The sequence below is a fragment of the Typopeltis vanoorti genome, chromosome 15 (assembly GCF_054136105.1).
Source record: "Typopeltis vanoorti isolate ZY-2024b chromosome 15, IOZ_Tvanoo_1.0, whole genome shotgun sequence".
In the NCBI taxonomy this organism is placed as follows: Eukaryota; Metazoa; Arthropoda; class Arachnida; order Uropygi; family Thelyphonidae; genus Typopeltis; species Typopeltis vanoorti.
The window spans coordinates 34,363,418-34,376,937 of NC_143563.1; the positions used below are offsets into that span (position 1 = coordinate 34,363,418).

General features: G+C 36.8%; 1 protein-coding gene across 1 annotated transcript in view; it reads right to left on the minus strand.

The window, feature by feature from the left end:
• LOC150098590 (uncharacterized) overlaps positions 1-12,523 on the minus strand; it is a 134,263-nt gene extending 121,740 nt beyond the window's left edge. Inside the window, exon 1 of the mRNA XM_090405279.1 lies at positions 12,337-12,523. Coding sequence (XP_090261405.1) covers positions 12,337-12,385 — 49 coding nt within the window. The 5' untranslated portion in view covers positions 12,386-12,523. The remainder of the gene's footprint in view (positions 1-12,336) is intronic.
• Positions 12,524-13,520: the final 997 nt, after the last annotated feature.

Genomic DNA, 13,520 nt, shown 5'->3' on the forward strand with positions numbered 1-13,520 from the left:
ATTTGGTCCCACCATCACAATCATCTCATCCACCCTTTCACCCCTCTTAATTGCCATAGCCACACTTTCTATCGTTCCTCCAGGCAAACACTCCTCGCGCATCCTATCTTGCACACCACGGATCATTGAGTCACCATACATTACAACATTACACCTCTTGCCATTCCCTCTCTCTTCTTCCCTCTCTTCTGCTGTTTCCATTCTCTCCTATTCTATCATTCCCATAACTCTCTCTTCTTCCCTCTCTTCTGCTGTTTCCATTCTCTCCTCTTCTATCATTCCCATAACTCTCTCTTCTTCCCTCTCTTCTGCTGTTTCCATTCTCTCCTCTTCTATCATTCCCATAACTCTCTCTTCTTCCCTCTCTTCTGCTGTTTCCATTCTCTCCTCTTCTATCATTCCCATAACTCTCTCTTCTTCCCTCTCTTCTGCTGTTTCCATTCTCTCCTCTTCTATCATTCCCATAACTCTCTCTTCTTCCCTCTCTTCTGCTGTTTCCATTCTCTCCTCTTCTATCATTCCCATAACTCTCTCTTCTTCCCTCTCTTCTGCTGTTTCCATTCTCTCCTCTTCTGCTGTTTCCATTCTCTCCTCTTCTATCATTCCCATAACTCTCTCTTCTTCCCTCTCTTCTGCTGTTTCCATTCTCTCCTATTCTATCATTCCCATAACTCTCTCTTCTTCCCTCTCTTCTGCTGTTTCCATTCTCTCCTATTCTATCATTCCCATAACTCTCTCTTCTTCCCTCTCTTCTGCTGTTTCCAATCTCTCCTATTCTATCATTCCCATAACTCTCTCTTCTTCCCTCTCTTCTGCTGTTTCCAATCTCTCCTATTCTATCATTCCCATAACTCTCTCTTCTTCCCTCTCTTCTGCTGTTTCCAATCTCTCCTATTCTATCATTCCCATAACTCTCTCTTCTTCCCTCTCTTCTGCTGTTTCCAATCTCTCCTATTCTATCATTCCCATAACTCTCTCTTCTTCCCTCTCTTCTGCTGTTTCCAATCTCTCCTATTCTATCATTCCCATAACTCTCTCTTCTTCCCTCTCTTCTGCTGTTTCCATTCTCTCCTCTTCTATCATTCCCATAACTCTCTCTTCTTCCCTCTCTTCTGCTGTTTCCATTCTCTCCTCTTCTATCATTCCCATAACTCTCTCTTCTTCCCTCTCTTCTGCTGTTTCCATTCTCTCCTCTTCTATCATTCCCATAACTCTCTCTTCTTCCCTCTCTTCTGCTGTTTCCATTCTCTCCTCTTCTATCATTCCCATAACTCTCTCTTCTTCCCTCTCTTCTGCTGTTTCCATTCTCTCCTCTTCTATCATTCCCATAACTCTCTCTTCTTCCCTCTCTTCTGCTGTTTCCATTCTCTCCTCTTCTATCATTCCCATAACTCTCTCTTCTTCCCTCTCTTCTGCTGTTTCCATTCTCTCCTCTTCTATCATTCCCATAACTCTCTCTTCTTCCCTCTCTTCTGCTGTTTCCATTCTCTCCTCTTCTATCATTCCCATAACTCTCTCTTCTTCCCTCTCTTCTGCTGTTTCCATTCTCTCCTCTTCTATCATTCCCATAACTCTCTCTTCTTCCCTCTCTTCTGCTGTTTCCATTCTCTCCTCTTCTATCATTCCCATAACTCTCTCTTCTTCCCTCTCTTCTGCTGTTTCCATTCTCTCCTCTTCTATCATTCCCATAACTCTCTCTTCTTCCCTCTCTTCTGCTGTTTCCATTCTCTCCTCTTCTATCATTCCCATAACTCTCTCTTCTTCCCTCTCTTCTGCTGTTTCCATTCTCTCCTCTTCTATCATTCCCATAACTCTCTCTTCTTCCCTCTCTTCTGCTGTTTCCATTCTCTCCTCTTCTATCATTCCCATAACTCTCTCTTCTTCCCTCTCTTCTGCTGTTTCCATTCTCTCCTCTTCTATCATTCCCATAACTCTCTCTTCTTCCCTCTCTTCTGCTGTTTCCATTCTCTCCTCTTCTATCATTCCCATAACTCTCTCTTCTTCCCTCTCTTCTGCTGTTTCCATTCTCTCCTCTTCTATCATTCCCATAACTCTCTCTTCTTCCCTCTCTTCTGCTGTTTCCATTCTCTCCTCTTCTATCATTCCCATAACTCTCTCTTCTTCCCTCTCTTCTGCTGTTTCCATTCTCTCCTCTTCTATCATTCCCATAACTCTCTCTTCTTCCCTCTCTTCTGCTGTTTCCATTCTCTCCTCTTCTATCATTCCCATAACTCTCTCTTCTTCCCTCTCTTCTGCTGTTTCCATTCTCTCCTCTTCTATCATTCCCATAACTCTCTCTTCTTCCCTCTCTTCTGCTGTTTCCAATCTCTCCTATTCTATCATTCCCATAACTCTCTCTTCTTCCCTCTCTTCTGCTGTTTCCAATCTCTCCTATTCTATCATTCCCATAACTCTCTCTTCTTCCCTCTCTTCTGCTGTTTCCAATCTCTCCTATTCTATCATTCCCATAACTCTCTCTTCTTCCCTCTCTTCTGCTGTTTCCAATCTCTCCTATTCTATCATTCCCATAACTCTCTCTTATTCCCTCTCTTCTGCTGTTTCCAATCTCTCCTATTCTATCATTCCCATAACTCTCTCTTATTCCCTCTCTTCTGCTGTTTCCAATCTCTCCTATTCTATCATTCCCATAACTCTCTCTTATTCCCTCTCTTCTGCTGTTTCCAATCTCTCCTATTCTATCATTCCCATAACTCTCTCTTATTCCCTCTCTTCTGCTGTTTCCATTCTCTCCTATTCTATCATTCCCATAACTCTCTCTTATTCCCTCTCTTCTGCTGTTTCCAATCTCTCCTATTCTATCATTCCCATAACTCTCTCTTATTCCCTCTCTTCTGCTGTTTCCATTCTCTCCTATTCTATCATTCCCAATACTTTCTCTCACTCCTACTCTGATTTGCCTTGCATACATCTCTTCCATTCTCCTAATCTCACCTTTCATACTTCTCATCTCGTTCACAAGATATTCCACCTCCTCTTTCAGCTCATCTATCTCTCTCTACAAGTCAGTCACTCTTAATCGAAATTCATTCTTCCAAACAAAACCATCTCCGAAACTTTCACAGTCACTCACACCTTCGACTATCATTTTCTCATTATATTTTTTCCTTCATTCTCTCCTACCACACTACTTGTCTTCTGATATTCATTTCCTGTTCCTGGAGCAACTAGGACAGTTATCGATATATCTAAATCATTAATTTCCTCCCACTATCTACATTTTGCACATATATGCATTCCCCCTTCTCTCACCCACCACATATCCAACTCCCGGAAAGCATACATGCCACAAAGTCCTTTACTATATTGCGAATAATCGAGTTCTTAAATGGCAGAGGACTCGGTGACACGCCATTTGTGATTGCAGTTGCATCTGCCATCTTTCCTTACTGCCAAGTACGTAACTACTAAACCTAAACTAATTGCTAAAAATGTATATGAACACTGTATCACAGATATATATATATATATATATATATATATATATATATATATATATATAAATAAATAAATAAATAAACGCTAATTATAAACATATATAACGCTATGTTCAACTTTTCCTAGATAGGGAAAACTTATCTTCTCTTCCACGGCAATGCTGCCGACTGTAAACTCGTCTTCTTGGTAACAACGAAACTCCAAAAGCAGAACCACTAAATAATACTTCTGTTACTGAGAAAAAAAAAAAATGCAGCACAATTCACTAAAGAATTCACACTATACACCATTTAAAAAACACTTTTCCCTACCACCGCTCAAATCACCTGCCACGTGCTTCAGTGACCCTAGTGCCCTCTCCAATTGATATATATCAATAGATTGATATTGAACAACTTTAACACAAGAAGTTAGAAAAGTTTTACTTACTATGTGAGTTTACCATTATCTGTTGCTTCAAATTATTTCAGTGCATTATGGAAAGTGCTTGACAATATAATCACAAAACTACCCACAAATTTCCAAAACTAGGTCTCATTGTTAATGAGGAATGTATTCAGAACCTGATCACTGAAAACCTGATTCTTCAAATTAATTTGGGATTCTATTTAATTTATATATGAAAGTTTGTCAATTCAATATTTTTTTTTTTTTTTATATTGATCCTGTACAAAAGAGGTCAAGAGACATAAGCATATCATGGGTGAAGTGCAGATGAGGACTGAGATAGAAGTTCATTGATGCATTTTTTTTTTGAAGAGCTGTAGATGGTTTTGAAGGTTGCAGTTGTTTGGGAATACTTCATGAGGAAAGCTATTCTAGAGAACAGAGCTGGACAGAATAAAAGAGAAGCAGATTTGGTGTGTTTGCAGTTGCACATTAAAGGGATGCTGATTAGCTGCTGCTCTTGTATTAACAGGTTCAACAGAAAGTAGAGGAATGATTTTTTTTTTTTTTTATGTTGGGACCCATATACAAGAGGTTGGCTGGTCAACCTATAGTACGTTAGTACTGTATATGGGTGGTGGGCTGGGAAAAGAGAAATTTGTTTACGTATGATTTAAAAGCCAGTATGTTGTATTCCTTGGGAAATACGTCAGGGGAAGACTGTTCCACAGTACCACAGTAGCAGGGATGAAGGAGGAAAAGAAACTTGTTCTGTCAGTTTCAAGGTGTACTGTGAAAGGATGTTGGGCAGCAGCTGTACATGTTCCAATGGGCTTAGTACAGAGTGGGGGAATTATTGACGCTGTTTCAGATGAACATTTCCCATGGAAATATATATAGAATATACAAATTGCAGAGACCAAGCATCTATGTGAAAGTGAGGGGGAAGCGAGTTGGTGAGAGATGAGTCATTTATCAGTCTAATTGCTCTCTTCTGTATTGAGTAAAGCATTTTAAAGGAGCTTTTAGGAGCCCTACTCCAAATGTAAGAACAGTATTCGATAGCTGGACGGATTTGTGATTTGTATAATGTTAAACAGCTGTTTAGAGGTGAAGTAGCATCTTGAACGAAAGAGAAAACCTAGTTTTTTGGAAGCTGAGGATGCAATGGTTGTGATGTGTTTATGCCAGGAGAGACTTGATGTCAGGGTAATTCCAAGAAGAGAAATCTCATCTTGTCTGGAAATTTGAGTGTTATCGAAAACAACGCTGTTGGGAAATTAATCTTTTTTGTGAGAAATAAGACAGAACTGGGTTTTACTAGCGTTGAAGTTGACGAGGTTATCTGAGCCCCATTGGAGGATGGCTTGGAGGTCAGAATTAAGGGCAGTGGTGGTTGATGTTCTGTGGATTGAAGCGAGTTGTGTAGAGTAGGGTTTGTCAAATGAAAGGGAAGAGTACAAAATTGTGTATTGGGTTAAAGGTCAACTGAAGTAGGTCATTGATATATAGAAGGAAGAGGGTCGGTGAGAGAGAACTGGACCTTGTGGGACCCCAATATTAGTTGGATGGTAAGATGATATTGGTTAACCATCCAACTAATATTAGGATAACCATCCAACTGTCTGCCATCACACAGTGTACTTCCAGAAAGGAAGCTGACAATCCATCTGCAGATTGCTAATTCACTGGAGTAGTGACCATAGAAGCACCTTCAGAATAGATAAAGTGCTGAAAAACTGCATCTGTAAGATAGAGGCTAAAGCGAATTTGTAAGAGAGGGATCATCAATGAGCCAAACTGCTCACAACTGGACAGCATCAAGGATATTAAGAGAATTTTTCAGAGAAGTGCACCATTCCAAACATGTGAGCACTATTCTAAACATGGATGGATTTGGAATTTGTATATAGTTTAGAGTTGGTTGGGTGTAAAATAGGCTCTTGAAATGAAAGAGAATGCCTAGTTTTTTGGATGCTATTGATGTGATGTGTTTATGCCATGAGAGACTGGAAGTTAATGTTAGTCCAGGCAGAGAAATCTGATCTTGTCTGGTGATTTGTATGTTACTGAGGGTAAGAGTAGGTGAACTGATCTCTCTTTTGCAAGAGAAAAGGCAAGACTGTTTTGGTGACACTGAACATGACAAAGTTGTCCTCTCCTCATTGAAGGATAGTATGAAGATCAATGTTTGTGACACTGGTTGTAGATGATCATGTAGCCTGGAATGTCTGAGTACTGCATGGTTTGTCAAATGAGTAGGATGAGTAGAGAGTGCTATTGTCTGCGAAGTTGTGAATAGATAAAATTAATGGTGATGGATGGGTCATTTATGAACAGGAGAAAGAGTAGATGATAGGACAGTCTTGAGGCATTCCAGAATTGATAGTAAAACTGAAAGAAAAGGCACCATCTATCATAACTTACAGAGAACAATCAGAGAGAACATTGGCATGAAGATCAAAGGATGGCAATTTGTTAAGCAGGCCATGATTCCACACACTCAGTCAAAAGCTTTGGATATGTAGAGGGTGACAGCACAAGTTTCTCTGAGCCTTTCCATGACACATATCCAGTGGTGAGTGATGTAAGCAAGAAGTTCAACTGTATATCTTGAATGGCAGAATCTGTACTGGTGTCTGCTGATTAATTGCCTCTGACCAACAGGGGAGTTGGCTATTGATGACTTTCTCCATTATTTTGGAAAGAATTTCAAAATTTTTTTTCTCAACAGGAGTTTATACAGAGCTTAGTGAACAGAATTCTTACAGTTATAATCATATGTATGACAATATCATACACTGTTAACATTATGACAATGTTATCGCTGCAGCAGGCTGTATTGCAACGCAAAAATGTGACAGCACACATTACAGGCATGCTGGGCCACAGCACACCACATTGACCTTGCTTGTGACTGCACATTTCCTAGAATAGAGACCTCCATACTCTTGCGCTGAGGTGATGACAGCTGCTTGGACTTAACAGCACAATCCACATGCAAAGTGAGAAGCGCCTGATTTTCAAACATGTTTGAACTTGTTGCAGCATTTAAAACCATTCCAGGCTCATTAATTTTGATAATTTTTCATGAAACACTGGTGTTCCACGGAACATAGTTTGGGAAACATTGCTCTAGATAACACAATCTAATCCACAAATTAAAATGAATATTCTTTCCAAGGCATAGTTATTAGGCCAACTCATAAATTGAGCTTTGGATATTTTTAGTCAGTAGATCAGTCTGCTAATATTTTTTTATCCTCCTGATCCAGATGAAACCTTACACAATCCCTTAATTACACATCTTATTACCTTCATCAAATGTAACCAATGTCTTTAACTGAATTCCATTTTATATTCTCAGGTGAGTTTGAGAGATGAAGCCTTAAGAGGAAGAGAGGAAAATCCCAAAGCCAGAAACTGGCTAATAGACCTCCAATGGAAAAAAAAAATCCATGTTTTTCAGAAAGGGTTCTCACATTAGTGATGAGAGGATCTCGTCCAGCTGAAGAGCATATATTGCATCATCCTTTTAATTGCATTATGAAGACACTAGCAATATTCATTATCACTTCCCTGGAATAATTTCTTGACAACCATGAAACACATACCAATGAAACAAAGCTTATTATTATTATAGTATAGGTATCTCCATGGAGTCAAAAGACCCATCGTAGGAGACCCAGGCTAACCATTATCCTACAAAACTTATATCTCTGCTTAAACACATTCACTGTTGGGACACTCATAACTACCTCTGGAAATCCATTCCATGCATTCACCACTCTAAGCAAAGACCTAGTCTGCACACCCTTACTAACCACACGCCTACACAACTTCCAATGGTGATCCCTATTCCTCATGTATTGAAAAATTTCTTTTGTTGTCAATCTTTTCTATCATGCCCTGCCCCCTCTCCTCTATCCCACACACCTTCAGTATGTTCTCACAGGGTGCTTCTACTTATTAGCTTACTGCTGCTTTATGTTAAAGGTTATGAGCTTATGAGCTTCAACAGCTTCAGCTTTTTTAGAATTAACATGATAGCAAAGACATGCCAAGATATCTAAGTGCATCTCCCAACTGAACATGCTCACCAGCCCACCATATTTATACTTGTGGAAGGAAAAATTTCCTTTGGGGGGGGGGGGGGGAATAACTATGACTGTTGTTCTTCCAATTGCGCCTCTGTAGCGCAATTGGAAGAACGACGGTACATTGCGCCCTTCGATTGGAATAGGCCTAAGTTCGATTCTCGTCGCGACGGGAGGAATCTTTATCTGGTCGATTTCAATCGAAGGTGAGTTAGCCGATCTCATACGGAGGTAGCAGGGTTTTTTCTCCCGGAAACTCGGGTTTTTCATCCCACATACATACAAATCGGCCCTTCAGAACACACGCAATTTACAGACAAAAATTACTAGTTGTGGTGGTGTTGGAGGTGGGTGGTAGATGGCGTTGATGGAGATGATTCATAGTAGAGGGTAGGTGTAGAGACAGTTGTGGGTGTCCTCCCGCGATGAGTCTTCGAACTCCTTGGAGGTATCAGGAATAATAATAATAATAATAATAATAACAACTATGACCTCTGAGACAGACTAATATCTGGAAAAGACCTAAAAATATTCACCAAAAATCCTTGTTAAGATTTCAACACTCTTATTTCTAATTACATATTATTATCCTGATTATGCCAAAAAACATTTAACTTCAACATTAATAGCTTTGTATAATATAAGAACAATTTTTTTATTTATTTATTATTATTTCTTTTATTTTTTGTTTGTTATTATGCAGTTTCATAGCACGAAATGAAAATTCTAATTTAAAAAAATAATAATAAATATATATACACCTGTGTGTGTGTGTGTGTGTGTGTGTGTGTGTGTGTGTGTGTGTGTGTGTGTATAAAACAAAAGATTACAAATTATCACTATCCCATTTGAAAACCTTGAAAATGATCTAAAATTAGTACAGATTTATGCAGAGGAAAAGAAACAATTAAGTGATTAGATACAACAGTTGATATAAAAGAAAAAAGGTGCTATAAGTCTGAAAACTAGTGGAATGCGTTATGCATTTTTCTTTCTGCCTTTTAATTTATATATATCAATGGCAACTTCCAAATTGTGCAATGCTAGTGAAAAGAATTATATATAACTTATTACAATCAATTAATTCTCATCAACAATTACATTTGCTTGTTGTTGATTGACTAGGCTTTCCATCTCGAAATTTGTCCCTCTTTCCCTCCTTTGTCAGATAATACAGACCATTTTAATTCTATTATACCCTCTTAAATGCACTTTTCATTGCTCTATGTTCTTAGGCCTTATTATTATAAGAAGAAGAGACCTACAGGGAGTCAAAACTCATCAAGGAAGTTACACATTTTATTTATCTTCTATGAATATTTTTTGATCTAATATGATCTCTGCTTTTTGATGTCATAATTTTGTTTTATTTTTGAAATCTTAGGTTGTATTGGTGGCTTATTTACTTTACAATTAAATAAGCCAACAATATTATCTTGTACTATGGACCGCATACAGTAATGTAATAAGTACACTTCTTGTTAACTGAACAAGTTGATCATATCGTAAAAACAACAATAAAACAACATATGTTGTTTTATTGTTGTAAAAACAACAATAACAACATATGGATATATTAAATAGATTTAGAGACAAACTGTATCCTTGTCTTACGCATTGATTATTTTGATCTCTGTTAAAAATTTATTAACTAATTGTAACTTTTTCTAACTTTGTATAGCTGGTACTAAATGCAATGCCTTTTCCTGCTTTTTATAATGCTCTAGAATTTTTCTCTCCATTTTATTAAATTAAATGTCCTTTTTTTTAATGATTTGTTTTATGACAAAGATTATAGATTATTACTTATAACCAATAACAACAACCAAAGTATGCATATGTTCACCATGCATATTCTGGTGTTACAAAAGACACAAGAATGCTAATTAATTTTAAGAAAAATAAGTCTTATGGGTTCTGATAGTAATTTCTCTCCTCTCCCATCATCTACATGCACCCAAAACTGTACTCTAGAATTAACATCCCTCCTATATTGCCTTCATAATCCATTATATGTTCTATCCAGAAAAAAAGTAAATAAAAGAGAGCCATCAAATTGTTGCCTCCAATACTCTCAAAAATAATGAAAAAGATCAACAGTATAACTAACATTTGGCCATGCTCAACCAGCATCAAATTTCCTAATTAACATTAATAACCTTTAGCCATGGGAAGATTTAAAGAAACAATTCCAGTTGTGCTTGACATTTCCATGTGACCGGATCTTGTATAAATTACTACTTACCCAACTACCATCTTACAGCTACCCTCTACATTTACAGCAATCACTGATGTCCATGCTGATCATTCACCAATAGGGAACATGACATATTATTATTAGACACCTCCAGGGAGTCCAAATCTACAACTCTGTCTCCACCAACGGACTGCAACTACACCAACACCATCTACCGCTGACCTCCACCACTAGGATTTCAAGAGACAATCACAAACATCCATGCCCATGGCAGGATTTGAACCTGCAGCCTTTTGGCTGGAAAGCGGATACACTAACCACTCGGCCAGCCAGGCTGGCATATCTTTCATTTTGTTTTCCTGCAGTTTTGCTGATAACAGTACACATCATTTCTCTTCTTCATCTGACAAACCATCTAATGTTCAAGCATTTCAACCTTCAAGATCATTCATAACTAATGCCTTAATAAATACTAATCTCCTTGCCATTCTCAGTAGTCTTGCAGCTCAGCTGAGAAGACAATGCTCTTCAGATGAAAAAAACCTGTGTCTGGATCCCATTTAGGATGAAAAAAAAAAAAAAATTACAACTAATTGGTGAAGTAGTAAGACTCATATGAAGTTAGAGATTTTTTTCCACAAAACTGTTTTTTTTTCATTCCACAAAACAGGCAAACTGTCTAGAAGAACACACACACACAATTAACAGACAATCATAGCCTTAGCTGCAATTCAAAATAACCCAAAATATTGTCAGTAACATAAAGACAATCTTTTCAACTTCAAGCTATAAAAATAAAGTCCCATCTTATCTGTCACAGGTAAAAAACTCATTTCACATCACTTTAATAATAAAATTTCCAGATATGTTCAGATTTATGTTTGTGTGATACCCCTAGACTGCCCTCTACAAACATCACATATATAGCATCTGGCCTCAAAACATCTTTAAAGCTTTCCACTTGAGACTTTATTTCTCAGCTACATAACATTATACGAATTTCAAACCTGTCCAGACTTTAGAATACTGTTCTCACATTTGCAGCATATACCTAAACCTCTCTAAAAATGCTTCATGACATCACCCTATAGGTTCTATTGCAAAAATCATTCTGCTGAGCTGGTATCAATCATTCCTCCACTTCCCTCTAAGCCTGTAACAATGAACTATGAATGGATGTTGAGGCTTCATCTTTAAACTTACCAAATCAACTTCTCATGCTCCTCATTCGTTCAGTCTCTCTTCCTCCTATGAAAACGTTTCTTTAAACTTTTAGAAAGAATGGAAGACAGAGTTGATATTCCTTGATTTATTTCAAGTAACTATGATATTCCTTAATTTCTATAATTCACACTTTTTAAACAAATACGAAAAGGAAAAAGATAGCAGCAGTCATTTAAGATTTCTTTCCTTGAAAAAAAAAAGGCTATTAGTGGGATTACTTCATGGATGGGTGAAATCCCGTTGCAGTCAAGTACCTGAAGCTTATTCTGGAAAGCAATGAAGCAGTGAAATATGGCGTTTGATTAAATGCTGTAATGTCACAATCAAATCATGAGAATATTCTGCTAAACTCACTGAAGAAACAAACTAAAATAAAATAAAATATATAAAACAGTATATGTCTGATAGGCACCCATAATCGTCATAATTTTCATTAGAGATCTTTAATATGAAATAGTGACATTTCTGATTAGATTAAAAAAATAATAATAATAAATAAAAAAAATTCTTCTATCCAGTCACAGAATGAACTACTAATTAATACGCAAGATGAATGATTTCGTTTTCTAACTTTCAGCGTTATCTCAAGAACTTCCACTTTTCATTCATTTTACTAAAATTAATAAATTATTTCTTTGCTTGAACAAAATAAATTATCAGTACAATTAAATTTACTTAAACGAAAATCAACCCAAATTTCAGATTGTCAGTCATATACCTAATCAGGTACTATTTTGGCACTCAAATATGAAGTAGAGTAACAGAAAACATTAAAAAAAAAAAAAAAGTGCAGTACATTGAAAATACAAAACTTCAAGATGTATTCAATTGAACTGAATCACAATAATCAATAACTAACAATATTGTTTGTTTATGAACGAAACGTTGCTTGTCATTTTCTCACTTGACAATAGATATTCCCATATGCGGTCACGCCTGCTTTCAAAACAGAGTAATGACAAGGAAACCGCTTACCTTGGACATCTAGACTTGGATATTTATTTTCCTCTCTGGGTGATGTCATCCCGGAATATAATTTTCTACAAAGCTAAGCAAAATAATCTTACGATGACGTAAATCCAACTAACGAACTCTAACAACCACTCTTAAATACGTGAAAAATCAGAAAGAAGCCGACTGCTTTAATGAAACCAACGTGGTAAATTCCGTAGCACAATCGCATTAAAACGTGACGTCATCAACACGAGTTTTGCATTTTATACAGTATAATCGCAATTGTCGCGATTATACTGTATACATTGCACGAATACTTACTAGCCTCTTTTCGTGAGGAAAAAAAAGTATGTGCAGTTTAATATCCAACATTATAAATTTTCACAAAGTCAAAAATGAAAGTTTCATTATAGCGATCAAAAGATATTAAATTAAATTTTCTCAGTATCCCTGGGTTTACATGATAAATTCTAAAGATGCACAAAATTAACTAGCTTTATTGAAATATAGAAAAACAAACAAATAACAGATATCTCAGCCTATCTCATCCAGAATAATAGGAATTAGACTAAAAGCCTACATAAAGATTTACGCACTGGACGCAAGTCATAATGAAGAAGACATCGAACTATTCTACAACGATCTCCAAAAAGAAATAGATAATACAAACTCCAGAGACATCTTACTCATAATCGGAGATTTCAACGCTAAGATCGGGACTTTCAGAGAAGAGCTAAAAGATGTAATGGAGAAATTTGGAAGTGGAACCGAAAATGAAAAGGGAGAAACTATGCTCGATTTCTGCAAAGAAAATAACCTTGTCATCTCAAACACAATGTTTTAACCATAGACCTAGTTTTAAATACACCTGGACCTCACCAGATAGAGAAATACGAAATTGTATAGATTATATCCTAATTAGAAGTAAATGGAAAACCTTAATCAAAAATAAAAACGCTCAAGAGCCTAGATCTGGATACAGACCATGAACTCCTTTCTGCAACAGTGCGGATAAAATTCAAAGTCAACTATAAAAGAAATAGAATTGATAAACTCCAAATAGAAAAGTTAAAAAATAACCAAATAAGATTACACTAAATTAGGAAAATTGAAGAAATAAATAGGACTCAAACAGATGAAACTGAAAACCTTTGGAAAACAGGAAAAGAAATATTAATTAACTCGCCAAGAGAAACTTTAGGAAT